The sequence below is a fragment of the Anser cygnoides genome, chromosome 2 (genome assembly GCF_040182565.1).
Source record: "Anser cygnoides isolate HZ-2024a breed goose chromosome 2, Taihu_goose_T2T_genome, whole genome shotgun sequence".
NCBI classification, from domain to species: Eukaryota; Metazoa; Chordata; class Aves; order Anseriformes; family Anatidae; genus Anser; species Anser cygnoides.
The window spans coordinates 115,199,661-115,216,448 of NC_089874.1; the positions used below are offsets into that span (position 1 = coordinate 115,199,661).

General features: G+C 35.8%; 1 protein-coding gene across 3 annotated transcripts in view; it reads right to left on the reverse strand.

Annotated features, from left to right (window-relative positions):
* Positions 1–271: 271 nt before the first annotated feature.
* Positions 272–16,788, reverse strand: part of SS18 (SS18 subunit of BAF chromatin remodeling complex) — a 38,653-nt gene continuing 22,136 nt past the window's right edge. The window contains exons 6-11 of one of the 3 annotated variants that reach the window (XM_048080037.2): positions 10,646–10,813; positions 9,824–9,928; positions 7,585–7,677; positions 6,746–6,868; positions 4,081–4,214; positions 272–1,950 (exon numbers count right to left, since the gene is read on the reverse strand). In XM_048080037.2, coding sequence (XP_047935994.1) covers positions 1,924–1,950; positions 4,081–4,214; positions 6,746–6,868; positions 7,585–7,677; positions 9,824–9,928; positions 10,646–10,813 — 650 coding nt within the window. In that variant the 3' untranslated portion in view covers positions 272–1,923. The remainder of the gene's footprint in view (positions 1,951–4,080; positions 4,215–6,745; positions 6,869–7,584; positions 7,678–9,823; positions 9,929–10,645; positions 10,814–16,788) is intronic. The other 2 variants (XM_048080038.2, XM_048080039.2) reach the window with 2 other exon arrangements.

Consider the following 16,788-nt stretch of genomic DNA (forward strand, 5'->3'; position numbering starts at 1 on the left):
ATTTATCTAATTCAGTCATCTTGATTATAGCCTCATGGACCTTCATTTTCAGAGGAAGAATTTCGTAACAAACAACCTACACAACATGCTGATTACTGAACAGTTAATTCTAATTAACTTGGCTATGGCAAGAGAATTTTGATAAAGTCCTAGAATGCAAATACAGTTTGGTTATCCTGGCCAAACTTCTCTAAAATAAAAACCCACAGCAGAGTCTCCACATGAGACATCAGAGTGATAGGGATCTAATTTAAAGAAACAAATGAGAAAATTAAAATCACAAATAATTTATTCTTCCGTTAGAATTGATGGAGTACAGTTTTAAATAGCAATGAAGTACACAGTGGTGGAAAATTGGCACAGAACCTACAAGCATTTCATTCATAATAATGTTCCTCATGCCGTATCTGTTCAAATCTTGATGTGTATTTTCTATGAAACAACTTTAAGAAAAAATTGTTTTCCCTTTAAAAACGACTAAATTGAAAATCTTGTCTTCCATATATATTGCCATACATAATATGGACACCTTTTTTTTTCCCCCTAACATCATCACCAACTGAAAAAATAAGATTTTACTCCTGGGCTAGTCTTAAATTTTGTCCTTTATAAACATCGCCAGGAATTCTTGAATACACATTCCTGCACAAAAGAATATTCATTTATCTGATACACAGTTGCAGGACAGCCTCAAACCCAATTTTTTTTTGTGTACTATGCTACTGATCAAGGTGCTGCCTCTATCTCACATGCAACACTATAAGCATTAATGCAGTTCAAAACAAAATTTGGCATTTACCTCACCAACAGGTTTTATATTTGATGTTGTAAAACGTCCCTTGGTCTCATGTTAACCAATAAGAAAAATGGACACACACACAAAATGCCCCCTTTCTAAAGATATTAACTCCCACTCAGGAAAGTTTAGATAGGTTTTACAAAGTCTTCTAGGCTATTTTGATACATACAAATTATTCAACTAAAGGTTAAAATACTTATACAATACAGTCCTGTTCTCCATATTCTTTTTCAAATTCTTTGCATATTCAAGCCAAGTAAAGTTAACACTTCTCATTTTCTTTGTTATTGCAATTATTAAGAGGGATTACAGCTTGCTTATGTGAAGCTGTGACAAAACACTTGAGAAATACAACCCAAATGTTTATCTTGTTACCCAAAAAATGTCGCAGAAAATTGTCAAACTATGTTAGAAACCATTTTTACAAAAATGTTTCACTCAGAAAAATTGAAAAGCTTAAAAAATTAATCTTTGCACAAGACTATACTGTCCTTAATTATGTTCCCATTTAGATAACTGGGATTCTTATTTTTTGTACGTGAACCTATCAGTGATGTGTGATGCTCTTCATCTTTTTTCACTGTTATCTTTATTGTACACCATTTCGAGACTTACACAATCAAGCACTTATCATGCCCCTACCCATTTTTAACTGTAGATTTCTTATCCTGCCCAGCGAGTAGTGTACTGTCTTGCATATTCACCACATGAAAAACATAATATACAAAATATTGCTGCTGTAAAAAGTGTGCATTTCCCCTTTTCCCCTACAAAAAAAATCTGGAAAAAATATTAAATTCCCATAACCTTCATAAACATACAAAGCTGTTCGCACCTTTCAGTCTGTAACAGTCTATTTGATATACAGTTCTCAACTCACTGCAAATCGTTATGTCACATATTTTCTGTCCAATATTGCCATCTAGAGTAGAGATGTGAAATCAGTTTCTGAGAATCTACAGTCTTTAACAATTAACCCATGAAGACTGTATACCATAAAACAGCCACAAGATTTTTCCAAAAACTAGATGGAATGGGAGGTTCTCATCTCAGGAAGGTGTCCACAGTGCTGAGAAGACAATATGGCTGCTAATAGATATTGCCTACCGGAATGTGAATACTTTTCACTGTTGGTAATTTCCATACTGACCCTAAAAAGAAAATTCAAAACATATTATTAGACCACAAGGTATATTATCCTGTATTAAAAGCTCAAATCAGAAGGTCTTCCAAACAAACTATGATGTTAAGAGGTGAACACAAATGACAACAAACGGTAAACTGAGTTGACTAAGTACAGAGCTTCACTTCAGTAAAAATCCTTTGTTTTAATGCAAGATGAAATGAATTTAAAGCCAGGAATCTAATTTGATCAGAATGGTATGCCTTTAAACTCAATACACCGCTGTGAAATTTGCAGAACACCACCAAAACTGAAAGACAGTAATTCTTTCCCACCTAAACTTCAACACTTATTTTAAAATAAGACAAGGTCACCTAAATTCAACAAATTTAGGAAACTAACCTGCTTCCAGAGATACGTAAAATATTCATCTATCAAGCATCATGGAATAGACCGATATGTAGCTCAAAAACCAAGGTACACAAAGAATTAGTAAGCTTATCCTACTAGGATCAATTATTCCATAATTCCATTTCACAGAATTATTACCATCATCGATAACATCACATACTGCAGAGGAGAGCAGAGGTGAAAGCATCAGTGCTACAAGCTTATCATGATCCTTCACCACAAGGTTCAAGGTCTGTAGAAACAAGTAGCATGCTATGAAGCAAACATTCTCCAAAGCGCAGCCTCAGCACTATTCCATGTTAAGTACCATCACACCAGTACACTTTAAATTTCATTTTCATGTTAGTGTCAGTTTTTTCCATTGTATTATGCCAATCAGGAAGAAAAAATTCAGACCAGATGAGAATTTAAACAGTGTAATTCCTCTGGGAATGGCTAGCACAGAAGTGTGGAGAGGTCTTTTATAATCGTGCTTCCCTGTAGAACTTAGATTGCACAAACTGAAGGACTAGAGCATACCTACAGAGGGTTATCAACTTCTATTGCAAAGAAAGCTGGAAAAAACTCAGCAAACTGAAGTTGTTTCCTTAACTCTACATGTGCCACAACCTGAGCACTTTCATGTAGCTCATTCTTTATATGAGGAAGCTAGTAGTTCAGTGCATGAGCATCTCGTTTTCGTTTCAGTAATTAGAAATGCATCTCTGAATTACCACACTGAAAGAGTTTTGTCTGTTTCTTCTTCCTTGTCTTTTCTAATTTCTGTAGAAAGGGAGCCAGCTGCTCTCCTTTACAAACGCAGGTAATTGTTGCTACTCTCACTTTTAAAAGAAAATTCTTAAATTCAACTGATCTTCTACTGGCATATCAGGATTTTATTTTTATATTTTTTAAAACACTAAAATCTCAACTGTATCTTAAAATGGAGATAACTAAATATATGTTATTTATGGCAGGGAAAATAATACTGTGTGTTTCAACGACATTGCTGAATTTTTTATGCTGCAAGGATTAGATTTTTTTAGAGTTCAGTACATCCTATAGGAATAACATCTATATTTTATACTTTAAGTAAGACGACAGACTGTGTTTCTTGTTTTTCTACCCACCCCAGGAGTCCTCCAGTAAAACTCCAGCCTATTGTTTTGGTGGGGTATTTTTATTTGTTTTAAACTTATCTTAAAAGCAATGGGAAAGAAACAGTTGATTTTCTGGTCACTTCTTTCCCATGTTCAGTGTCCCTTTAATACTGCTCAGAGGAAACCTGTGCAAAGAAGGCTTGCTATCTCCTCACACAGCTCTACAGTAAGAAGTTGTACACCTGAGGTGCTTCTGCAACTGGAAACAAGGATTACTGGATTTCTGTTTGTGGAAAAAATCAATTAAATCATTTTTATTGCAAAGCAGTAACGATGCAGCATGAGATTTAGGAACCTCAATTTTCATATTTATCATTCCACATTAGGCTATGAAACAGATCAACTTAATTTTTACAGCCCGCAAGTATCGTCTGGAGGGTCTCACTTTGCCAAATTGCATTAAACTTTGCAAACTCAGAGAAGAATGACTAAACACTCCTCTAGACAAATGCTTCTGGGTATCTCACCTGGAAACAACACCCACAAGAACTATATATACACACCAGAGAGACCATGTCCTCAGATTCATCAGTTTAAATGTCACAGGAAACTGAAGTTATCAAATGAACGTGTAAGAATCGTAACTTTCTGACTGAATGGAAGAATACCTGGTCATATCCATAAGGCCTCTGCTGTGGTGGCTGTGGTGGCCCAGGCTGTGTGGGTCTGTATCCCCCATACTGCTGGCCTTGTCCTTGTGGGTAATTGGGATACTGAGGTCCGGGACCACTCTGGGAAGGACCTGGAGAAGAGCAACATGGAAATGAAAAAAGAAAAAGATGGCTTAAGGAGTTAGGAAACAAACAGGAAAAGCATTGGATTTTTACAGCTGAGCAGGACTAAGTATCACAACCATGCAACTAGGTCTTCTATCTAAGAAGACATTAGGGATCAGTGGTCTTTCTCTCATCCTTAAAAAAGCACTTTACCTGACATGGCCTGTGCTCTAACCATTGCATTTTTTTATTTTTTATTTTTAATTACCAGTGCACATAGTTCCACACATAAGGTCACAGAATAGAGAAGAACAAGGCAAGAAGTGAAACTATAAACACGGGCACTCTCCATTTCGGGGGGCACACTCTCCTCCTGCTGCGTGCTACTCCAGTTCAGAACTTCCTAATGCCAGGAACAGCCATATGATCAACTGCATTTAGTATTTGGACTCTCTGAAGAGATCAGCAGTGCTGCACCGCCAAAAAGTCAGTTCTCACACCACAGCAGGAAATCATAAATGGGATGTCAGGCAAGCAAGTTACATGCATAAAATGTGAGATGTGACAACCGGTAAATGCTATTGTAGGATGAAAAAAGGGCACCATCTACTCCCTACTCTTCTAGTCATCTTAACTTTCCAGGAATAGGATAGAAAAGAACTTTGGGTCCAGCCTTTTTTGGCTGTAAAAGGAAGCAGCTCTTTTGTCAGGACAAACTCTGTCACTATTCACAGGGACTCGGCCTGTCTACCATGGGAAGCTGCACATTGCTACTATCACGTAGTGCAGACACGTTCCAAACAAAATTAACCTCATCCCCTCCTGCCTTGGGAGATACGAAGTACTGAGTATTTCGGTGACACTAGCTATTTCAACACCGTGCCTTAAAAACCGGCGTAGTAAGGAAGAGTTGAGACTCCACAGAATTGCCTTCTTTAAAATCAAAACCACATCAGCTGGTAACTCTTTTAGTAATTCTGGATCCATGAGATGGACAGAAAGATGACCTAGCAAAGAAAAGCTCCATAGCCTATTACCGTTCTCCTCAGGCCTCAAATCTCTTTGAACTATGCAGATTCAGCTTTGAACAGTGGGATAAAAATCTTAAAGATTTATAATGATGACTGGGATGCTGATTTATTTTTGCAAATTAGAAAGCAATTAAATATTAAATCGAGCAAGGGTACTATATCCTAAAAAGTGCTGTGTTCACCTGACAAATGAAACTTAGCTTTTATTTATTCATGGTAATTCTTTATGGTTGAATTCTAAATATTCGGCAATAGATTTTATAAAATAAAAATGGAATCTATTAATTTGGGACTTCAATATCTATTTTTGCTTTTAAAAATAAATTGAAAAATATTTTTTTGTGTTTAAAAATGCTGTAAGTAGCTCCAATGGATATCTTCATCCCTTTCCTCTACTATTTCTTAACCTAAATTTTCAGAATAAAATTTTTCTTTTCAGACAACATTCAGAATAGAAAGCTAGATAGATCTTCAGTCTGTTCTTATGTTAAGCTTAGCAGAATTTAAGTATACAAACATCTTACAACTATTAATTTACCCATAACATCCAAAAGGAGGAATTTTTCTCAATCTCAGTGGATCCCCTTAAAACTTAACTCTGTCTCAACATAACTGGATTTAATGCAAACCTGGGATTTTATCTCCATGGCAAAGAAGTCAGCTATGGAATTCCATGTATATCCATAATGCTGGAAGTCTTAGCATATAAACCTACCACAAACCTAGAAGTCAGAATATGTGGAACTGGATTTCAGAGGTTCCTTCTCACAGGCTGGATCTTTTAAGATAAATATGTACAGCTTTACAATATGCAATCAAGCAAAAGCTTAAGATCAGTATTTTCAGTATGATTTTCTCACTTACAGCTTTCAAAAAACAATGCACAAAAATTCCATACTACTATTCTAAGTTTCCTGTTTGGGAGGTTCTCCTTGAATCCAAAGAATACATCATCTCACTTGTGGCAGAGGGTTTCTCATTCCTGACATACATTGCAAGGTTTGCACTACCAGTGCAAACATTTCTAAGACAAATTCTTAGAAAGCATCATAGGTAATGCTCCTATTCATTTCTCTACTGATGTGTACAAGAAATTTAATAGAACGATTCTTAACAGAACGATTCATTTGTGTTTTATGAAATTTTAAATAGTTTTTTTTTTTTTAAATCTTGTTTTAAATGCCAAATCCAGAGGTGAAGGGGTATACATGGCTCTGTGCCATCCTTGTGCCCTCTGGATTCTGTACTCACCTACTGAGGACAGAAAAGAGCAAACCCTTTATAAGTTACAAACACTTGTGAAAATGTTATCTGAGCACTGTTCAGCTTTCTGCGCAACCACATCACCCAAGCTTGCCAACAGACCTACTTCCCAACAGATACTGTCTTCTACACTTCGTTTTGGTCCATTGAAACAGGTTTCTCGTACAAGCTTAGCTTTTCAACCCAGTAAAACAAGAAGAGAATAACATATGAGGATCAGTTACTCTTTCCTGCGATTACTGTCTGCATCCTCAGGCTCTTACCATAACCCTGCTGTTGTCCAGGATAGCCTTGCTGGCCTGGGTATTGCTGCTGCTGTGGTGGATAACCCTGCTGTTGGGGTGGTCCTTGATATGCATCTTGCTGCTGACCATATTGTGAGTTTCCTGTAAGATGATTGCAAGAAAGAAAAGAACAACTGAAGATATTTACTTTCATTAAATATTTTTCCTTCTAAGATGCACAGCCAACAACACAAGAACAAAATGAAAATGCAATATTGATTTCAAAAACTGAACGAAACAAAGAAAACTCAAACCAAACAGAAGGAATTCGGCCAAACAAACTGCAGTTAAAGCCAATTTTGCAAAGTTGAACTGCAGCATTTTCAGCATCTCTGCCAAACGAGCATTACATTTACTGGAACATCACAGTCATAAGATCATGACTATGCTAAATAAAATAAAAAAAGACAAAATTAAGGACAGCTACAAGAGCACAGACTAGCTACACAAGATCAGCAAGCTGTTTCCTAACGGCACTATAATTATACAAAATATATACACACACAAAAAGATATACAACTGAACCAACAAATTTATGTTTAAATAAAAATTTTCATTGAGATTAAAAAAATCTCTAACGTGTTTTAGTCATTTTACTGTTGTTAGAAATGGCAAATTGTGGTTATATATTTTAGGTGTTTGCAAGAAATTATTCTGAATGCTTCAAGTTCCCTGCAATTTTCAAGACAGCCAGCGACTAGTATTCTACAAGAGCTTTGCATGGGTATAAGTTGTGTTGTGCAGGAATTTTTGTTCCCGTTGCGGGTGGGGGAGGAAAGGGAATGTATGTGCGTATGTGTGTGAAGGTATATAGATACCTCCTTCGTAGTAATGTTGTGAGGAATCCTCATAAGGCCTATCGTAGCCTTGTTCAGGATACGACGGTTGCTGATAACCGTAATCATTATGACCTACATCAATTCGACAAGAGACAGGAAGAAACGTTAATGGCCTCTGAGTGAAAACCCTAAGAATATTTCATTTCTCAGAAAAAGGAAAAAAGTTTTCAACTGGATATACATGAAAAATAATTTTCAATTGTATTAGCCAAAGATTTATTAATATGATTTCCTTTCATATTGAATTAACATGTGACAGGAAAAAAAAGGCTTAAAGCACTAGTTTTAGCAACATCACAGCAAGGGATGGTCTTAACCTTCTGATAATCCTTGTTGGGGGAAAAAAAGTACTTTATCTTTCACTCAAAAAAAATGAAAGCATTTAGGCCTTTCACATGTAAATAACCTGAATTAAATTAGAATGAACAAAGAAAGCAATTATCATACTTTGTCTAACACCTGTTCTGCTGATCTCCAATTCAAAAGCATATGCTAAAAGCAGTGTGAAATATAACAAATAAAGCTCAATGAAGTTATGAACCACAGTCTACATTAAATTTTGAAGTGACAGAAAAATAACATTCTCAAGGTCAACTTTTCCCTACGAACAGAATTCCTACAAGGCTTAAAAGTAAACTTTTCCTCTTACATTCCAGTCCTGAGTGGAATCATTACAAACGAGCCTTCCTCTTCAGATACTACAGGCATCTCTGATTACAAAACCAATACGTTCAGTAAGCACCCTCCCTCTTTGTTGCCTTAAGAACAAACGTGTCTTACAGATGACAAAAATATATTGCATTGCTACCCTGGTCAAGAAAACGAGCCAAAATTGTGTTTAAATCTGGAATAAAATTATATCAAGAAGGTAGTCTAGGAGAAAACAGTTTTAAAACTAATTAGTAATTAGTTCTGGAACTCTACAATACTTCATTGACTGAATCTAATATAAATACATAACCATTAACACAAGTCTTAAAATATATGCTCTTTACATTCTATTGAAGAGGAATAATGAGGTAGTGATTAGAAATGAATCTTTAAAGGAATAGGTCTTTGAATTCATCAGTGCTGCCACAGAGCCGTCAATGGTAACATCCAATTGCCCTTACTACAGTAAATTGATCATAACCATTTCAAGTTCTTGTCTAACGCAGAAGTTCCAAAAGAGAAGGTTAATAATTACAAGCTATGCAACTTGCAAAATAACTGCACATTTAGCTCCAAAACCACCCATAAACATCTATGCATATAGCTTGATGCATCTTAAAGTCAATTTAATAGAATTTAAAATTCAGACAACTAACTTGTATCCTTCTATTTGCAATGAGTAGTTGCTCTGGCAATTAGGTATCTTTGCTTCGTATGTTTCTTTTTTTTTTCCCTTAAACATCAACATCTACCACATTCCTTGAACTTTGTAAGATACCATTAAGTTGCACACACAGTTCTCACAGTAGTCATGAGTCAACCAACATCTTTGTTCTCCCAGCCTCTGCTCAGCCTAAGAACAGGTTATTCACAACTTTTCTAACTTATAACACAATCCAATAGCTTTCAGAACTCTAAATTCCATGAGGTAGAAGGAGAGATTTATGCAATTCAAAGTTAGGGTCTTGTCTTGAAAGCACTGGGGGGAGTTCTAAAGAGGATTCAGAATTACAAGATCCTCAGGGCAGGGACCATTTTATTCCTTTGTAAAAATTACGCTAAAGGCCCATACCAATAGCTGCAATAATACATTCGTGCAGCATTAGAACTAAGCACTGAGTTAAAAAATAGAACATTTAGAGAAAAAACTTCTTTTAAGCAAGTTTTTCCATTTCAATAGACTCCTTAATAAAAGGATATCACCCCTTTTCTTATTTATAATAAAGTTATGATAACTGTTCTAATTAATCTCCATTATACTAGATATGCTAAAAGCATAGAGGGTTCCTTAGATACACCAAATACAGAACTTTCATTTCGAAATACTAAAACTGTTGTTACAGTTTCAAATAGGATTATTACAAGTTAATTTTACAACTTCCTCAGAGTATTTAACTAGTCACAGTAACTTAAACTGCAGTAACAATTCTGAATTTGGAAGCTTTCCTAAACGTGAGGTATGATATTCAATTGCTATTGCTGTCCCATTCCCTAACTTTGGGCATTTGTCTACATTAATATTGGGCAGGTATAGAAAACGGGAAAGTTAATATTTATGAGAGATTACCATCAGGGTAATATTGCTGGTTCATGCCTTCTGGAGGACCTTGTCCACCATGACTGTATTGGTCCCCATAATAGTCTTCCTGGCCTGAGTACTGCTGTGGTGGGCCTGAAAAACCACAACCAGTCAATACGTAAATAACTTGTTTTCTCTATTATAAAGCCTGCTATTTTCTGATTTTACTATGAGAAATATTTCTCAAACGTACTCCCCACCCATATATTGTTGCATTTCAGACATGTAATCCAATTGACTTTTTTTCTTAAAAATACATCTATATATACACACACACACAGTTGTTTGGCTGCGCGAGATTAAGCACATATATACGTATCAAACGTCAGTTCTGAGCTCATTTTAGGAACATGCATATAACAGCCCCAAGGTGTTAAAAATGAAGTTACTCCTTTTCTAAAAGGACTGGGAAAAACAAAAAAACAATATTGCACAACACTGTTCCTTTTCTTTTTGTAATTGAGCAAATTCAGAACCAAACAGGTACTCTGTTTCTCTTCTACACCTATCACTTTAATATCAAAACAGAATTCTGCATCAGCATACGAGATGCGTATTTTTAGATATTTTTTGTTAGAAAGAACTCAAAAGAAAAGAAACTCGCCTTCATGTTTCATGTTGATACCAGTAACCTATTGCTTCAAGAATCATCCTTACGAAGATAAAAAAAAAAAGAGTATGTACAGGCTGTAACTTGGTCACCCAATGATTTGACTGAAATCTGGTGTATGCAAGAATGTGATTCAAAAAAACATATATTTTTTAATGGTTATTTAAAATCCATGTAAGAACACTGAAGTGAAGTCCTACCTTGCTGTGGTGGTCTGTATGGAGGAATCTGTCTCTGACCCATCATGTGATTTCCTTGGTTAACTTGGCCCATCATTCCCATAGGTGGCTGCTGTCCCTGGTAATGCTGGCCACCTGCTTGTGGCATGTTGTATTGCTGGGAAGGAGGCTGCTGGTGCATCATTGGACCTACAAGACAAAAACAACAAATGCTTTCTGTAACGCCCAATTTGTGATTAAATCTTAAAAAAAAAATCTATCAGGGAAAACTCAAAAACAGATCAAAAAACTTTCTGCGTTTCTAATGCTCTCAGGGTTGGTTGTTTCTGGACAGACAGGTATGCGGTGAATGTAAGCAATCAATTCAGTAACCAAGTTACAAAATAGAACTGAGCCTAAGCAAAACTGCTTTCAGCTAAAGTTCTGCTTTCAATCTTCTTCTGTTTTTGTTTGTTTTAAAAATTATCTTCAAAGAAAGCATAGATGAATACCTGGTGGTGAAAACTTGACAAGCTATAGAAACATTATTTAACATTACAAATTCCTCAGGGCATAGTTTTAATACACATATAGTTGTTATAGTCCATAAACAAACCACCTAGCTGTTATCACAAACAATTTTATCTAGCCTATAAAGACAAACCACTTGTACCAAGTCAGACAATCACACAAAATGCATTATGAAGAAAGACCCACAAGAACTGTTAGAAAATTCTTCCATACTAAGCTGCAGAAAGTTTCTACGAGCCACAGGAAGAGACCAGCAGAGATGAAGCACTGTCCATGTCTTACCAACCAAGAAAATCTCGCTAAGACTTGGAGAAACGCAAACCAGTAATGAAAGCAGACAGTAAAAGAGTGCCCTGCTGACACCACATAACAATGAAAATGTGGATTAAGACATTTTATTATGTGACTGCAGGTTATGCTGAGATAACTTTTAAAAAGTATAGCCTCCTCACTTCCTCTGAAGCACCACTTCACAAGAGTTATCTCAGTATTAAAAATATGAAAAAGGAAGAGTTGTAACAGTGAGCTATACTTTTTAAACAACATTTTTATAATATGCTAATTCAAACAAATTAATGCACATTACACATTTTATAATGGTGAAACCCTAAGCACTTTTTAAAATACACCACAAAGAAGCAAATTAAGTAGTCTCACTAAAAAAACAGAACAAATCAAAATATTAAACTAGTTCAGCCACTCCTCGTCTCTCCATATCAAAACAAAAAGGAAGATAGCAAAAAGTAAAACTAGATAAGTTCCGCCACTGCATTTTTTATTTTTATTTTTTAATAACTAGGTGCTGGAGCACAAACAGAAAGTCCTATATAGAAACTGCAGCACTAGCAAATTGGCTAGGTATAGTCAATAGCGACAATGGATTTACATAAGGAATGGAATACAGTCACTTAGGCCCTCTCTGTGTGGGGTTACAAGAGAAAGTTAAGCCAAATTAATTAATGGTATGAATTCAAAGTGTGTTAGTTAAATCCCATTAAACCCCTGTGTGGAATCTCTCAGTGAGAAGTGAAGTGGCCTTAGTTACGTTAAGCTTAATTTTCCTCTGAAGATAAATATTGGCCGCTCTTAAGATGATCTAGTTCTGCTTCTATTCGTCAGCATGACAGTTTCCGTGTGCCAATATTAACGTTAAAAAAAACGGTTTAAATTGAGACACTGTAATTATTTTTCACTTAAAATATATTTCGTTTTTTGATCTTCTGAACAAGTAGGTAATTTAGATCATTCCATTTCACTGATTTCCTGTTTAGAGGTACTGAGAAAGATTAGGCAGCCTTGAAAAAAAATAAGAACTTGTTGCCATAATATTCCTAGATCTCAAGAAAGCTTGTTAATTAACAATATTAATATTAGTCACAATACAATGTGATAAAATGTGTTGGGTCCCCACGGTGCAATGTAGAGGTTTTCTGTTTGCTTTTTAAATTAGAACTTCATTAACGCTTTGTAGAGCCACAATGAGAATTCACTACCCTGTATCAGACTGTGCGTTGTGTTAATAACTGCATGCCTGGCCTCCTTCCAGTTTGGTTCAACAGCCCTCTCCTACTATGAAGATACCTAGCAGAAAAACATGGTCTACATCAGCTCATGCAACAGAACCCCTTTATGCATGGACTTTTGAGGGGTGAGGGAACTTGGAATTTGCTTTTTCTTTTGAAAAAGCCTACAATAAAACTACCTATATTCAGTATTTAATGCTTACATGACAGAACTGTAACCAAGAAAACCCCTTCACAAAGCTTAGGTCAAAGTCTTAAGATCATTAGTTCGTAATCTAAGAGTTACTAATATTTATAGCACACATTTTTACATCCCACTTAAATTATAGCTCTTGAAATTCCAATCAGGTCAAAACAAGCTATATTCAGCAGGAGTCATCTCCAAGTCTGGAAGAAATCATAAGACAACACACAGAGAAGTTCAAAAAAAACATTCGCTGATCTCAAAAATTCCTTTCAGAAACCATTATTCTCCAGCAAATTTCTAGAACTGTTTATTCCAGGGGGAATAAATAGCTGATTTGCATGGCATCCAAAATGAGTTTAAGAAAATATTGTGTAGGGCTGTCATGGTGAATATGCAGGTACAGAGGCAGACTGTTGTACTTCCGATGAACAGCTGTAACTTTGTAGTACAAACCCAGATATGCCCTACAAATGATTCTGTAGATTGAGGAGGCTGCCTTCGCATGTCAATATATTGGAATCATTCTTGGGATAAAAGTCTGAAGAAAAAGATACCATGAATTTATTCAGTATGGTCTGTGAAGAGTGCAAGTATTTTTGGTAGACATTAATCAGGCACTTGAAAAAGAATGTAAACCCAAGTCATGCTTGCAAAGTAAGTGAACGTATAAAGAAAGTCAGGCAACAGGTGAAAAACGAACTGTTCAATGTTAAGTTTTAAATTTAAAGTCTGTATTAAGAATGCACAATATTCTCCTCAACTGCTCAATTCAAAAAGTCTCCTACACCTAGTAAATAAGAAAACCCTGTCCTTGCTCCAGCCAAGTGTCAAGTATACATGTGTATAGAGAAGAAAAGGTATGAGGATTTAAGTAACGATAGGCTGGGTACTGGATCTTCTTATCATTCCAGCAAATTTAGGAAGTGCCGAATTTGGGAAGTTTTGACAAATTTGGGAAGTGCACTAAGGACAAACAAGCCTGTTCAGTATAAATAGGAGGGATTTCCATATAAGTTTCAGGTTCCAGAAAATTAGGCTTCCACCTCCCATCTGAAAAGTCAAATATTGGCAAGAATTAAAATATTTCATGCAACTAAACCTAAGTAGCTTACCATACAAAAGAAGAAATGCACCCATAAAAATAGAGCTTCTTCCACATTCAATCAGCTCCTGCTGCTTCCTATCTTTTCCAGGCTGCTACGGTAGCTTTTTCGTTGCGGGTCGCCCACAAAATCTTCCACTTAAAACATTCTGCTTCTTAATTCCAAAATGACTGAAATTCTTCTTGTAAGCAAGCTGACTATATACAAACAATACTGTGAAAACTTTGCTTCTCATTTAAGACACTTCTCTGGCTAGAATTTTATAGACTAGTACAAATCAATAATGACTATGGAGTAGACCAAAAGTAAATTCAACAATGGGTTTTGTTACTATGCATTATAATCCTTAATTAGCACTTTCTAGTTTTTCCTACCAATAGCATCTACCTCAAGAAGTGTATATACAATAAGATGTTTTGCTAGACGCTGAACATAAAATGTTATGTTAAAAACACTCAGCAGTTAGATCAAACCTTTTTGCATGTTATGGTGTCTTCTGTTACATAATAACACTTTTTTTCTACAAGTCCTGGCCTCATTCAGTAACAGTAGATATTATTCACTGAAAATCTATTCAACTTTTTTTTTTCCTAACTGTTCAACGTGAGATGCCATGCCTATTCAAACACTGCTATAAGGACAGAATTATTAATTTACTCATGGGCTTTCTTATGACACTTGTAAGTATAATGCCCAAATCTTCACAATGAATACGCTTTCACAACACTCCCGTGAAATCAGATGGCATTATAACCTTGCCATCCAACTCACTCCTTTACAGACGGGGAACCCACGCAGGGAAAGATCAAGGTGAAAAACATCTAACAGCCAACTTGAGATGCTAAGACCTTATCTTTCAGAATACGTAACATTATATTAAGCTGGTGCTGTTATTAACTGACAGAAATAGTAGAATCTCTCATTCTCAATACAGATCACCTCTTCACAAGGCAAAGAAACAAAGCATGCTTAGGGGTTCACAAATGTTTCCTGACAGAAATACCGAAGTTCAGAAAACTGTTTCATTCTGAATGGCAGCACACACTACTGATTAAGAATTCTTGGCCACCTACTTGTATCTATCATGGTCTCAGACAGACTTACCACAGACTTAACAGCCATTCAGAGTCACAGGAGAGGGAAGATACACAAACATTTCCACTAATTTGCTAAGGAATCTCAAAACAAATGAAATGAGCAAGGAGTAGAAAATGGCAGAACGGTATTAGGTAAACCTGTCTTGCAATATTCCTAGGTCAAAAATCTTCACTACCAATACCTAACAACCATGCACATCTTTAGAAGGACATCCCCTACCCCAACAGACAGTTGAAAGTTGACTAATTTCGGACAATATTTTCATTGAAACCACAAAAGCAAACAGCACCTTACTGGCATAATGGACCAACTTCAAAGCCTTGCTCTAATGCAATGGGTCTGGATTAGCTGATCTTTAAAGGTCCCTTCTAACCCAAACCATTCTATGATTTACTTATCAAGTGCTCTATTTACTAATGTTTTTGTGCCACACTAAAATATCTTAAAGAATGTAATTTTTCACCCCGCTGTCAAAAATGATTCTCCATTTCTGTGAAGCTTCCACAAAATATTCAACCTTGAAGCAGACATTTGAGATGAAGAAAATACGAACCTAAAAGGTCAAAATTTGGCAAAATTAGGACAACGTGAAAGCTTACTATGACCTTATGTGCAGACAATGGTACTAGCTCTTGCTCTTACAAAAGATTTTACTCTTGTTCTTGAATCTATAAATTGGTTAGATACCAGTTCATTCTTTATTCCCCAAGGCCACTTCAGGAACTATTATTTGTTCAGAACAGAAACCTTCCAAGCATCTTTCTAATTCTAATTTCTAATGAACAATTTTCAAGTTTGACAGAGCAGTGAAAATACAGCAGGGGAATATTACGAGGAAGAGTAAAGAACACTATTTCGAGATGGAATAATCACGAGTCCTAAATTGTAAGCCAGTCATACAAAGTAAGTTGTTTTCAGTGGAGCAACTTCATTGATGGCTCCCTCACACATACTGCTACATATTTATTGCTCTCTACAACCAAGAAGTTTCAACTGAACATGCACAGGGCTTTTCTAAAGCATCCTACAATGCCTACAAAATTACTGTGTTGTGGATTGCCTGGAATACATAGATAACTTGTAAGTTCAGAGAGTCAAAAATATTTATATTTGTAATGGTTTCCTCTGCTACGTACCTATCTTTTGTTTCCTTTACTATTACATTTTAAGAAAAATTCCATTAACTATGTGGACAACAGAAGACTTATCAAGACTATGCCACTAGAGGTTCCCCCCCATGACCAGAAAGATAGCCTTGAAAAAAGAGAAACACCATGTTCTACAGCATCAGAAAAAAAAGACTAAAACCTTGACTCAAGACATACCCTTCAGCTAATAAGTATGCATAAGTTCATACAGACTGAAAAACAAAAACAAAACTTTGCCATAAGCAGAAGCCTTGCATAAAAATTCTACACTGTGTGTTCTAGTGAGTGGTCTGTCCAGATTCAACATAGAAACAGATTTAACAGTTAAGCAGAAAATACTGCTTGCTGACTTGTAAAGGACACTTATAAGAATAGACAGTATAGACGCAATTTAATAATTTGGTCTGTTGTGACTAATACAATATTTTAATTCTGTGATGTCCTTGCACTTCAATAAGGACCAGACTGCCGACAGGATACATCATCTGTTTGTTCTATGTAAATATCCTAGATACAAAATTAGTTTTGAATTTTACTATATACACAAGGACATCTACTGAAAACAGTAGGGAGTAGCAGATTTGGTCCTGGAACT